Source organism: Hemicordylus capensis, chromosome 7 (assembly GCF_027244095.1).
Source record: "Hemicordylus capensis ecotype Gifberg chromosome 7, rHemCap1.1.pri, whole genome shotgun sequence".
In the NCBI taxonomy this organism is placed as follows: Eukaryota; Metazoa; Chordata; class Lepidosauria; order Squamata; family Cordylidae; genus Hemicordylus; species Hemicordylus capensis.
In genome coordinates this window covers 16,912,667-16,925,053 of record NC_069663.1, presented here as the reverse complement: position 1 = coordinate 16,925,053, position 12,387 = coordinate 16,912,667, and the positions used below count along the sequence as shown (strand labels likewise).

The 12,387-nt window shown below is 48.3% G+C and overlaps 1 protein-coding gene and 1 long non-coding RNA gene across 2 annotated transcripts in view; one reads left to right on the top strand and one right to left on the bottom strand.

Annotated features, from left to right (window-relative positions):
- Positions 1–881: 881 nt before the first annotated feature.
- Positions 882–10,165, bottom strand: EDN2 (endothelin 2). Its single transcript, XM_053268036.1, has 5 exons — positions 10,029–10,165; positions 8,837–8,981; positions 5,713–5,832; positions 2,368–2,471; positions 882–1,254 (listed from the first exon to the last, which is right to left on the bottom strand). Exons 1-4 carry the CDS (start codon positions 10,090–10,092, stop codon positions 2,378–2,380), a joined length of 423 nt encoding a protein of 140 aa, XP_053124011.1. The 5' UTR covers positions 10,093–10,165; the 3' UTR covers positions 882–1,254; positions 2,368–2,377.
- A 96-nt stretch (positions 10,166–10,261) lies between these two features.
- The window catches only part of LOC128332955 (uncharacterized), a 29,393-nt gene continuing 27,267 nt past the window's right edge, over positions 10,262–12,387 (top strand). Inside the window, exon 1 of the long non-coding RNA XR_008310793.1 lies at positions 10,262–10,401. This is a non-coding gene — a long non-coding RNA (uncharacterized LOC128332955). The remainder of the gene's footprint in view (positions 10,402–12,387) is intronic.

Genomic DNA, 12,387 nt, shown 5'->3' with positions numbered 1-12,387 from the left:
CTGTGTGTGATAATAGCCTTGATATATTTATTGAGGCTTACCTGCTTAATATAGAGCAATTTCACACGCACGTCTATGAAGGGGTCAGCTCTCAGTACCCTCACACAACTACAGTCCCCAGTGTTTCTTAGGGGGAGCCATGATGATTAACTGGGTTGCAGTATGTAGGCCGTGTTCACAAAGTCACAGCAAGCCTGGTTAAAGAATTGACCAGGTTAGCTGAGCCCTGTACATGGCAGGTTGCGAGAACCTAGGATTTCTGGGCAATCTTGGTCAAACCACTATGGTTAACGTGCATTTTACCAGGATAGATCACCAGGATCTGAGCCTGGTTAACTCTTTAGCCAAGATCACTGTGACTGAGTGAACACAGCCATAGTGAAGATGTGCGTTTGAGTTCCCCACCCTGAATCATTCCTGACCCTGGATTATTATATTTTCCCATCCATCTCTGAGATACCCAGAAAGAATAAGGATTCTGAATGAACCAAATAGAGCTAGATAGTTATACAAGTGGACTTCTTCTCTCCTCTCCCCCAGAAAACAGGATTGCGGTAAACTCATTACAAGAAATGGGAACACCTATTCAACGTACATCTTATCCTCTAGCAAAAAGCAACAGAGAAAGACATGTGCAGACGAAATTCAGGATAAGGGAGGAGAAAAGCAGGAGCAGTCTGTCAACCGCTAAGCCATATTTACAGGCAAAGGCCGGAAGCATGTTAATGGTCCTGAGGTAGGGATGTTTGGCATGACCACATTCAGAACTGTCTGCAGCACTTTGGCCCATCAAGGGATCGCCTTCCCCCGAAAGTGCCAGCCAGTTACATGGAAATCTGCTACAGTGACGAAACGCCCCCCCCCCCCCCGACCCAAGAGGAACATCCTCTCTCTGACCCCAGAAGCTGGATGGAACTTCCCAGGGCACCAAGGACCATAACAACTGAGAGGAGGTCATGTCTCCCTTTTGGGTAATCTCTGGAGTACCGAGGGAACTGTGCCATCATCTTGACAGCTTTTTCCTGGGATTCCCCTCCATCGCCTTTGAGGGTCTGGCCTTCCGCTCTTCTTGCATAGTATGAGCTTCTGGCAATCCCAGGACTCCACACAGTTATGATAAAGAGCAACCTTTTAAGCCCGTCATCTGTTTTTTTCTTCCAGAAGCTCTTCTTCTACAGAAGTTCTGCTAGCTTGACATCTATTTGAGAGGTGCGATGCTTTCTAGTATGCAGAGAATTTGAAAGAAAAAGAGCCCTACAAAAGAGAAGTGGAAAATGTATTTAAGCACATTTCTATACCACCTCATATAACAATCTCTGGGCAGTTTATAATTTAACACACAACAATAATAAAAACATGAAATAAACCAATTTAAGATCTAGAAAAAAAACCTCTAAAACTTAGAACTACAGATTAAATGCCAGATTAAACAGGTATGTCTCCAGATTCAATATTCTTAGTGTCTCACCTGATGCTGACACACTGCACAACAGTACGTCAGGCTAGTAATGTGTGCATGCAAACTGCACCACAAGAGTAAACCCATTAGTTCCAATGGGTTTACTCTTCTGCAAAATGTATGCAAATTGCATAAACCCAATGCTACTAGGCTGACATATTGTTATGTAGTATGTCAGTCACTTCCCTTATGGGGAGAAAGGGTGGGAGCGGAGGTGTTACTGTTCTTTTTATGTCAAATCCATGGACCATGGGGGCTTCATTGGGAAAGTGTGCACAATAGCAAGCTTCCCCAGAGATTGAAATCGGATTGACTCAGATTAAGCTAAAGTATTCCTCCACCTCCACCCCACCAACGGAGAAAATAGCTTCATTTAACCAAAGCCGATATAAATTGATCCGGACCACATCACACCCCCAGCTGGGAATGAAATGGGTCAATGTCCTTATTCCACCAGCCTTTTAAAAGAACTACATTGCCCAGGTCAACTTGCACCCAGTTCATCGTGTACAGAGAAAAAGCACCCTCCCAGATTCCCTTACTCCCACTTGCCAGCACCAGAGAAACCGAAGGGAGAACCCAGGACACTTAAAAAGCTAGCAGGTCAACACATTTTGAAGCCACGACTGCTGTAGATATGCCCAGGTGTCCTTGGAAGCAGAAGAGCATGAGCACACATATGAGAATATTAAAAGACAGTGGCTGACATACTACACAAGAGAACATCTTAGTAACACTGCATTTCTGCAGTCTGCACAAACGCAAACTTTGTGCAAACTGCATTGCACAAGAGTAACCCCATTATTTCCAATGGGCTTATTCTCGTGCAATGCAAATTTTGCATTGGTGCAAATGCAGTGTCACTGGGCTGACATGCAGTAGGCCAGCCAGTTTAAAGAGGACCTTACCCGAGGAATTTCAGACGTTCAGCTTGTGGGGGTTGGTGCTGCTGCTCTGCAGGAGTTTGACCAGCATGCCTGTGTTCGGGGGCACCCGAGGATTTCGGAGATCCCTGGAAATCAAGAGGACACCAACCTCATAAGACAGCAGTTAGGGAGACAAAGCAAGGCTCTTCTTCTAAAAAGAGGAGTCTCAGAGTTTGTTTTCAATTCTTAAAAAGCTAGCATTCTGTAAGATATTTTTGTCATTTCTCAAAGCAGGTACAGTTTAGGTTCACAAGTTTAAAGGTGGGGGAGGGGGTTAGGGCACTCCCCAGTTCCTGGAAATTTTTACAGCCAGATTTGTTTCTCTGAGATTTTCCACGAAGCTGATTAAACGACAATGACCCTCTTTGTGACCCAAACAACCCTGATATTATATAACTGTTCCAAGTATGGTTATAGCCCCAAAAGGAATGTCTTTGTTAAACGGGGGTGGGGTGGAGGGCAGAGTCTGTTGCCTGAACATTGGCCAAGCGCTGCTTTTAGAGTGAAGAAGAGAGCAGGTATAGAACACTGCAGAATAATATACAGCCCTTATGCTGCAGTACATATACTACTACCGTTGGCAAATTCGCTGTTGGTGAGCAATTGAAATCAATGGGAATCAGGGGGTTAGGGGAACTGCAGTTGCAAGAAAGGACCGAAAAAAATCAAAGAAAAAATACTTTTTTTTTTTTTTTTGGCCAAAAGTCACCCGGAATGCCTTAAAATCACCAAGGCTAAACAAGAGGAGTAAGCAAATTGAACATCCTGGGAAATTTTGAAAACACCCCCCCCACATTGCTCAAAGGCACTTTTGAACCCCCCAAAGCCACTCAAAAATCACAAGGAGTTGGCAGGGTCAGCAAAAGGAATGAGTCAATTGAATCTCGGAACACCCCCCCCCCCATTACAAGAAAAAAAACCCCAAATCACTAAAATATCTCGCCAAACCATGGAAACTTGGGGCATGGTTGGTGAGATCGGTCACAATTTCCCAGTCGTGGATACTCAAAACCACAATTGGGAAAACCACAGTTGGTGAGGGACGGTTGTGCTTCCAGGCTGAAGTCCAGGGCCTCCACAACCCCTCCCCTCCAAATCCTCTTTCGTATGTCCCGGATGGTACGGTCGTGTCATACCATTGGCCCATGCTGCACTAGGAAATGTTTCTGCTAATGCATATTTGCAAAAATATACCCGTTTTATATTCTAACGAGTTCAGTTGCTGTTTGTACCTTCAAGAATCCATGTGTTAAAAATACTGTGTCAGGGGATGATGCTTAACTTGCTGGGGCGGGGGGGGGGCACATACTCCAAAGGCCTTTAGGTCCAGGCTCCAAAATTACCTAGGTGCACCTCTACAGTCTCTCTCTCTGTGTTTGAAAAACCCACGTCACAGCAGCAGATTATACTGTGTGTGATAAATATATGCCCATTTCAGAGAATGTACAAACAACTGTGGCAAGACAAACCACAAAATATCCCTCTTCGCCTCGTTCCAGGCCCTCATTTAACATCCAGGGGTCACGGACTACAATTTGAGATTCTATGTTGCTTTCTTTCTAAGAAAAGAATGGCCACTTATTACATCCTGGTTTACTGCCTTATCCCACAAGGCTCATCGTCTATTCTTTTTATTTATTTTTTTAGCTACAGAGGGCCTTTTGTCAATACTCCTCAAGTAAAGGCATTGCTGGAGCTGCCATATACTGAGTCAGACCACTGGTCCATCAAACTCAGTGCTGTCGATACTGACCTGGCAGCAGCTCATAGGGTCTCACCCAGCCCTAGGCCAGGGATGGAACCTGGGACCTTCTGCATACAGAGTCTGCAGATGAATTGTACCCCTCTTCTGCTTGAAATATGTTGGGATAAACAAGGTAGGACCTTGAGGTCCACCAGCTGGTGGCTCAAGTTGCAGATGCCGATGCCTACTGCACCCTATAAGCGGAGCTGGGATGCCCAGCAGATTTGGGGGGAAAAATCTACATCACAGATGCCAGGGACTGAACCTGGAACCGCTTCTACATGTAAGCAATGGCCCCATCCCCTAAGGGGAATATCTGACAGTGTTCACCCATCCAAATGTAAGCCAGGGCAGACCCCACCAGGGGACAATTCATGCTCGCTGCCTCAAGACCAGCTCTCCTCTCTGTCTCGGAATTAGTGCTGTACAGGACCATTGTGCCATGTGGCAGTTAAGGCAGGGCTGCACAGCTCCGACCCGCCTGCCGATCTCGGAATACAGCCCCCATAATTTCTGACTATTGTTCACAGTGGCTGGGTATGATGGAAGCTGTAGCCCCAAAACAGCTGGAGGACTGAGGTTGTGCGGTTGAGTTGAAGGTCATAAGCAGTGAGAGGGGTATGTGTCTCTGTAGCTCTTAGAAAAAGTGGTATCAAAATATTAAGTCTCATCACCAGGCTGGCAATGCATCTTAAGATCAACTCGTATAATTCCCTGCCCTAACCTAAGGCAAGATCCTCCAAGCAGGGCTGAGGAAATCCACTAGTTTGTGACAAGTGGGGGAAAAATGATGCCTAAAGAATGAAAAAAAGTCCTGATGAGTAGTGTTCTGACACAGCTTGAGGAACCATCTGACGAGTAAAATATTTCGTCTGGCTGATAAACCGATCCAACATTGCTTCACCCTTGCCTCCAAGCATCAACGGACACCAGTCTCCTTAATGGAATAACCCACGTGCAGAGAGCACAAGCAGACAAAGGCCTTGTGCCATGGAGGTACGGAGACCGTTTGAAGCATCGCTTAAGAGCAACTCTCTAGGTACCAACAGCATCTAAGTGGCCCTTAATATCCACAGCATGCAGAAGATGCAATGTGGCTGAACAGGTTGTCCACACCGGGTGGAGAGTTCTCTCCACAATCCAGTGGCGGTTGGTGTGGGCACCACTCTGGGGTGTGTGGGTGTGTGTGTGTGACACCTTTAAGCCTAAATTAGTAGTTGCTTACCTCCCACACCGGAAAGCTCTTCCCAGCAGCACCGCACCTGTTGTGGCAAAGGACTAGCTCTGTCACTCAGCTTGCGGAGGCCATTTGTGTGGCCAGCAAAAGGCCGCCACACACATGTGGAAACCAGCTAAGTGATGGAGAAGATCCTCCACTGCAGCTGGGGCTGGGCGGCGTGGCACTGCTGGGAAGAGCTTTCAGGTGCGGCGATGCGGGAGGTCAGCACCGCCTAATTTACACTTAAAGGTGCCTCCCGCCCCACACCCCCTGCCCGGAGGTGCCCGCTACAGCCGCCACTGCCACAATCCCCGCCAGCCTTTGGGAACAATGTGTAGGGAAGGGGCTTGATCCCAACACTTACCAAGGCCTGCCATGACAGAAGGTTGCACAGATGCTGTCCTTGGCGTGGGAGCATTCACACCTGCCCAGCGATCTCTTCTTACGCCGGTGTGGGCTGCCTAGGCCGTAGGGAGCGGAATGCCTGAGCCAAGGGAAACAAGCGGGTCAGCATCCAGGATTGCTGAACAACAGGCAGCAGGTCTGTGGTACGGGCTTGGTCGGCCGCCAAGCAAGCTCGACAATACGCAGTCTTGTTTGTAGATGAAGGAAAGAACTACATACTACCTCAAGCAGTGGTTTCCAACCCGGGTTCCTCCAGATGTTGCTGAAGTACAACTCCTATCATTCCCAGCTAACGGTAGCTGAGAATGATGGGAATTGTAGTTCAGCAACATCTGGAGAAACCCTGGTTGGGAACCGCTGCCTTAGGGGATGGTTCCAAGTTCCCTCCCTGGCATTTCCAAGATCGGGCTGGGAGAGCCTTCTGCCTGCAACCTTGGAGAAGCCGCAGCCAGTCTGTGCAGACAGAACTGAACTAGAATCAGGCCTGCTCAACTTAGCCCCCCCCCCCCGCTCGTTTTTGAACTCCAACTCCCATAATCCCCAACCACAATGGCCAATAGCCAGGAATTATGGGAGCTGTAGGCCAACATCTGCAGGAGGGCCAAAGCTGAGCAGTCCTGAACTAGATGGACCAATGGTCTGACTCGGCATAAGGCAGCTTCCTCTGTTCCTTTGCAGGTCCTCTTGGAAAGAGAGCCAAGGAGAGCAGCTCTCTGTTAGCCCTGTGGCATTCACAGCCTTGATCACAGATCTCCCCACTCCCCTGAATGCCTGAGGATGGTATGCTATTTTCCGAGTGAGTAGTTACTCAAGATTGCATGTTAGCAGGCATAATTAGAACCACACCTGAGCGAGAGAGAGTGTCTGTTTGGCTTGGATCTGAAATCTTAAAGCTGCCTTGAACCCTGCTGTATCGTGCAGTGGGCAAGCACCTCCCAGCCGCAACATTTCAAGGCCACCCCAGCTCGGTACATCTGAAAGGCCAAACAGGGAGCAAACGCCACCAAAGGCACGGAAAAATGAAGGAAATGCTTAACATTTCAAATACTTGCTTAAAAGGGGAAGAAGAAGAAGAAAGAAGACAGATGACAATGCGTGCATAGCTTTCTCATCACTGTCTCGGGAAGCACAAAGGGTGTGATCCCAGGACATGATAGAATCTGTTCTCTCTCTCGGCATGACACTGATCCCGTACCATCAGCCTCCAATGACAGGTAGATATTAAGAGCATTTTCAAGTGAGCGGTTTAAGGCACTCTGGAATGCTAATACTGTAGATTTATTTCAGGACATTTTTTTTAAAATCCCGCCCTTCCTGGAAGGAGCTCGGAGAAGCATATGTGCATTTTTAGCTCACAACAACCCTGTAAAGGTAGAATAGGCTAAGCAGAGGAGCGGTTAGGTAATTTTGGAGCCTGGGCCTAAAGGCCTTTGGAGCATCGTTTTTTTTAAACACATAGGTGCTTTCTTGAGGGCACAAACCACACCACCCAGGACAGACTAAAGATGATTTGGGAGCTCCCAAGGGACATGGAGGCCCTGGACTTTGGCCCCAAAGTCCAAAGGTAAGAGCGCCTGAGGCTAAAAGATAATAGGAACATAGGAAACTGCCTTATATCCAGTCAGATAATCATGCAGATGCTCTTCCACAGAGCAATAGCTCCAACCGTAAGGGGAATCTCTGACCATGCTCACACCCAGCCCAATGACTGGCCTAAAGTCAACTAGAAAATGTTGTGACTAAACAGCCTGATTTGCACACAGGCCTCCCCACAATCTCAGACCAACAGTCTAACAACTACATCACACTGGCTGTTGTAGAATGTACAACTTATGCTGGCCAGAAGATAGGACTACATTTAAAAAACAAACAAACAGCTCCATTCTGCTTTCTCCTACATTTAAAAATATGACACAACCAGAGACAGGAAAGAGGCACCCTGAAGTGGTGCCTCTAATTTTTTCCCCATCTGTGTGTGGAATGAGTTTTGTTCTGGGCAGCAGTATCAAGGCAGTGTGTGCACACATGCATTCAAAGTGGGGCCTTCTGGATTCAACCTGAGCGGGATCCCAAATTAAATGAGCGGACATTAAAAAAAAAGTGTGAGTGCACACATCTTAGAGGGAACGGTTGCTCCCTGACCACTTTTTAGAATGACAGGAACATCGAAAGCTGCCTTCTACTGAATCAGACAATTGGTCCATCTAGCTCAGGATTGTCTTCACTGACCAGCAGCGACTTCTCCAAGGTTTCAGGCAGGAGTCTTTCCCAGCCCTACCTGGAGATGCTGCCAGGGAGTGAACCTGACACCTTCTGCATGCAAGGTGCAGCTATGGCTCCATCCCCTAAGAGGAACGTTTATCTAAAATATGTATACACCCGCCCCTCCAGTACACTACTGCTCGGGGCGGTTCACAACATTAATAAAATACATGCAATGTAAAATAAGACTAGTAAAGTGAACCAAATTAAGTTAAACAAGTTAAATGACCAGGCTAAAGCCACAATTAAAATGACATTTTTCTAAAGCTTCAAATTAAAAGTCATCTAAAAACCGAGAGCTATAAAAACTAAAGAACTATAAAAATAACCTGCAGAATCTTACAGGAGGCAGTGCTCACCAGCAGTCACCCATCCAAATGCAAACCCAAGCAGACCCTGTTTAGCAAAGGGGACAATTCATGCTCGTGCTACTGCAAGACCAGCTCCCCTAATGTGTGTGAAAGTCAGTGGTCCCTCTATTTTTTTCCCCATCTCTGCGCAGAATGAATTTTGTACTGGGCGGCACGATCAAGGCAGTGTGTGCACATGCGCATTCACAATGGGGCCTTCCTGATTCAACCTAAGCAGGATCCAAAATGAACTGTGCGGACATCCAAAAACTTGTGAGCACATGCACATGTGCGCACGGTAGAAGGGAACGTGGTGAAAGTGCTTTAAGAGATGCATGGATGGGACACTCACCCCATTTCCCACTCCACCTGCCCTACGGCCAATTCATACAGAATTGTAGCTCACACCACCACCCCTGCAAGGTAGGTCAGGCTAGGAGACTCTCCCCGAAAAGCAGCATCCGCACTCACCCAGGCGTATTGATCCAGATAATGTCAAGATGGCAGAAGTAAATGCACTCCTTGTCCATCCAGTTACTGCAGGAGCACCTTTTTGTCCTCAGGTGCCTGCCGTTGGCGGCTGCCAGGTGCGACTCCGCCAGAGGATGGCCCAGACCTGCCGAAAGGAAAGTGATGGATAAACGGATCAGTCATAGTTCAGAGCTGGAAGCAGCGCCAGGAATGCAGCCCGAGAATGGTAAACACACACCGTAATTAACTTGCCACCTCGTCTTAAGGAGGTTTTTCTCTTTTAGCCGCCTTATCGCGGCCGCAGCCTTGCAGATTAGCCTGCCCGATTGCGAAAAGCTGGGCTTTGCTTTTGCAGACGGATCGGAGATCAAGAGGAAGCCTGGCGCAAGAGGCGATCCACTGGGCGCAGACAGGAGCGCCCGGAACACACTTTGCCCTCCTCTGCAGCACCTCCCGCCGCAGCGCTGGCGAGTTATTATTCCTTGGCAAAATATTGACACTGCCAAAAGGCAGCCAGCCGCCTGTGCACGAGGGCAGCACATAGAACAATATGATATGTGTGTGTGTGTGTGTGGTGTGTGTGTGATTGCCGTAGCAAGCCTCCGATTCCGAATGCATGTACAGCAGGGCTTAGCAAAGCACGGGCTTGTGCAAGCTCCTAAATGCACCCCGCCCCGTGCACGGTTTTGTTGTTTGGGATGGCGGGGAGAGGTTGCAAGCGAAAGCAAAGGAGACGGGATTCTTTCCCAGAAAGCAACGAGATGTGCAAGTCCCTCTGCAATGGCAGTCTTGAGGAGCGAGTTATTCTTTCTGCCGGCTCGTCTACAGCAGCCGGCGGGGTGCTTCGATCCTTGCAAAGCCAGCCAGACAGCGCGACCCCCGCGGGGGGGGGGGTGTTTGCAAGTGGAAATCTTACAAGGGAGTTCAGGAGAGACTCATGCCGAGAGGGCGGGGGTGTTGACTAGTGCCTTAAATCCCCCGGTGTGGTGGTGGTGGGGGATTATCATTTGCAAAGTGCAAAAAACACTACCACCCCCCCACACCCTGTTGCAAAGTGCAAAAGCAAGTTATTGCAACAAGTTACTGTTGCAAAGTGCATGCTTGCAATAAAATAAAATAAAAATTAAAACGATGGGGGTGGTGGGGGGGGGAGAGAAAGAGAGCAAAAAACCAAGTTCGGGATGATTCTCACCTTCTTCCAGCAGGACGCAAAGGGTGATTGCAAGGGAAAGCAAACGGGACGGATAGTTTACCATTGTGGCAAGGCTGAAAGCGGCGCTTCCCTCGCTATTGCTGCTGGAGGCTCTTCTGAGACTCCCAGGGCTTTGCAGCAGGTGCTTTATAGTAGCCCGGCTGCCGGGCGCGTCACAGGGACTTGGGCACGCCTCTTCTCCCCCCCCCCCCCCGCCAAGCCGGGACACACAGGGGGTCCCTTCGCTAAGCCGGCAGCCAGCCAGGTAAAGCGATCCCAGTTGCCTGCCTGCCTGCCTGGCTCCCACTTACAGCTCACGCCGCGTGCCACCTGGGTCGTCGCAGGAGAGCCGGAGGAGGAGCAGCAGCTGCAGGTAACGCGCTCCGCCAGGGCTGCCTTTTGATGCGCGCACAGGGCGAAGGGGGGCAGTGTTTAGTAGCCCCCCACAGTGGGGAGCCCCCCCCCCAAGCAAAAGAGTTGCCCTCTCCCCCGCAGCTGTCTCCTCCTTTCTCTTTCAGAAATCTAACCTGTGGGGCACAGCTCACCCACGCACCCACCCAGAAATGCCCTTTCCCCCTTTCTGTACCAGGTCCCCCTTAAATATATATTTCCTATTGCCTTCACTGCCCGCACCCCACACACAGGTCCCCTCAGAGGTGGAGAGAGAGGCCCTGGCCACTTCTCACCTTTTGAGACCCCTACCATAATAATTTTTTTTAAAAAAAAAAAGCTTGACCCATGAACACAATGGAGCATATAGGGGAGGGGGAGGACACTTGTTTCGCTTTCGGCATCTGAGAAATATCAGAACTTGCTTTTAAGTGCACCCCAGTCGGACCAAAATGTGGCACACTCTCTCTCAGCTTGTGTGCCATATATATATGGCAAGTTCTGATATTTAAAAGCAAGTTCTGATATTTCTCAGATGCCGAAAGCGAAACAAGTGTCCTCCCCCTCCCCTGGCCCTGAAACATAGGAAGAAGCTGCCTTTCCCCCCAGCCCTACCTGGAGATGCTGCCAGGGATTGACCTACTGCATGCAGAGCAGATGATCCACCTGAGCTACAGCCCCACACCCGAAGGTGGCCTACGAAGGTCTCCCATCCAGGCACTGACCCTACTGAGACCTGCTTAGCTGCAGCAAGGTGGCTGTATCATGGTCCATACTCTGGGACCAGTCATTTGAGCCACCGCTGCTTGCTAATGCCCAGAAACCATGCACACAGTGTGGTAGTACTGGTAGTGTGGTTAAACCCACTCCTCCCAAGGCACTGCCTTCGAAATAAATTTAAAGGGGCAGGAGAGCCGACTACAGAGCTCCACAATTGCTGCTTAACCCACAATATATGTGTGTCTTTCAGTTAATTTGACCAGAATTCCTGAAAGGGATCCAAGTCAAAGTTACCTTCATAAATACAGGTTAGGGCTGATACATGTATATCACTGGATGTTTCTTCATTCTGGGAGCTCTGTCTCAATGACTGCAATATTAGGCTGCAGCTATCCCCCAATGATGGCAATATTTCACACACTCAAGGGATAATGTCAGTTTGCTCTCGCCAATGGATGAACAACATGTCTGAAGCCATCTTTCTTCCACTGTCATAATGACCCCTTTTTTAACCATTTGCAAGCAACTGCCAGAAACCATCTAAGAAGCTACTTCACACAAACAGCTTGGTCACCGAGATCAATCAGCCTTTTGCATGTTTAAACAGCTACCCTGAATGTCCGAATCAGGCCCATCTTCATCCTGACAGCTATAAGTCATTTGATGCTCATTTTGAAAATCGGGATGCCATGCTGGTTACTCATACCCCAGCCCTGCCAATCTAAATATTACATTCCTGCATATGCAGGTCATAGATAGCTCCGACACCTGCAAAAAAAATTGCAAGCTGTTTTGCATATAGGTAAGCCATTTATGAGTAGCCATAAATGTACAATCAATCTATGTAACCATTTTGCTCACTCTTGGGAGGCAAGAATGTGCAATCCTGACAGCTCAGATTTCATTTACTCCCTCGTAAATTTGCATATAACTTATGTGCATGCCTTGACATTTATCAAGAAAGAGAGTTAGGCCTGCTTTGCCTTTAGATTTGTTCACATAAACCAGGCAGGATATCTTCAGGAACATGATCTCACTTAAGCCCCATTCAGACATTGTGTTGGATATGCATATGCATACAGTGGTTTGCAGGGGCGTAGCAAGGTTGGAGTGGGCCCAGAGACAAGATTTTAAAATGGTCCCCCCTCCACTGAAGCTCAGCTCATGAAGTAAAGAAATCTTAAATAAGGCTGAATAGTGGTAACAAAAAGCATGGTAAAAGTTACACACACACACACACACACAGAGA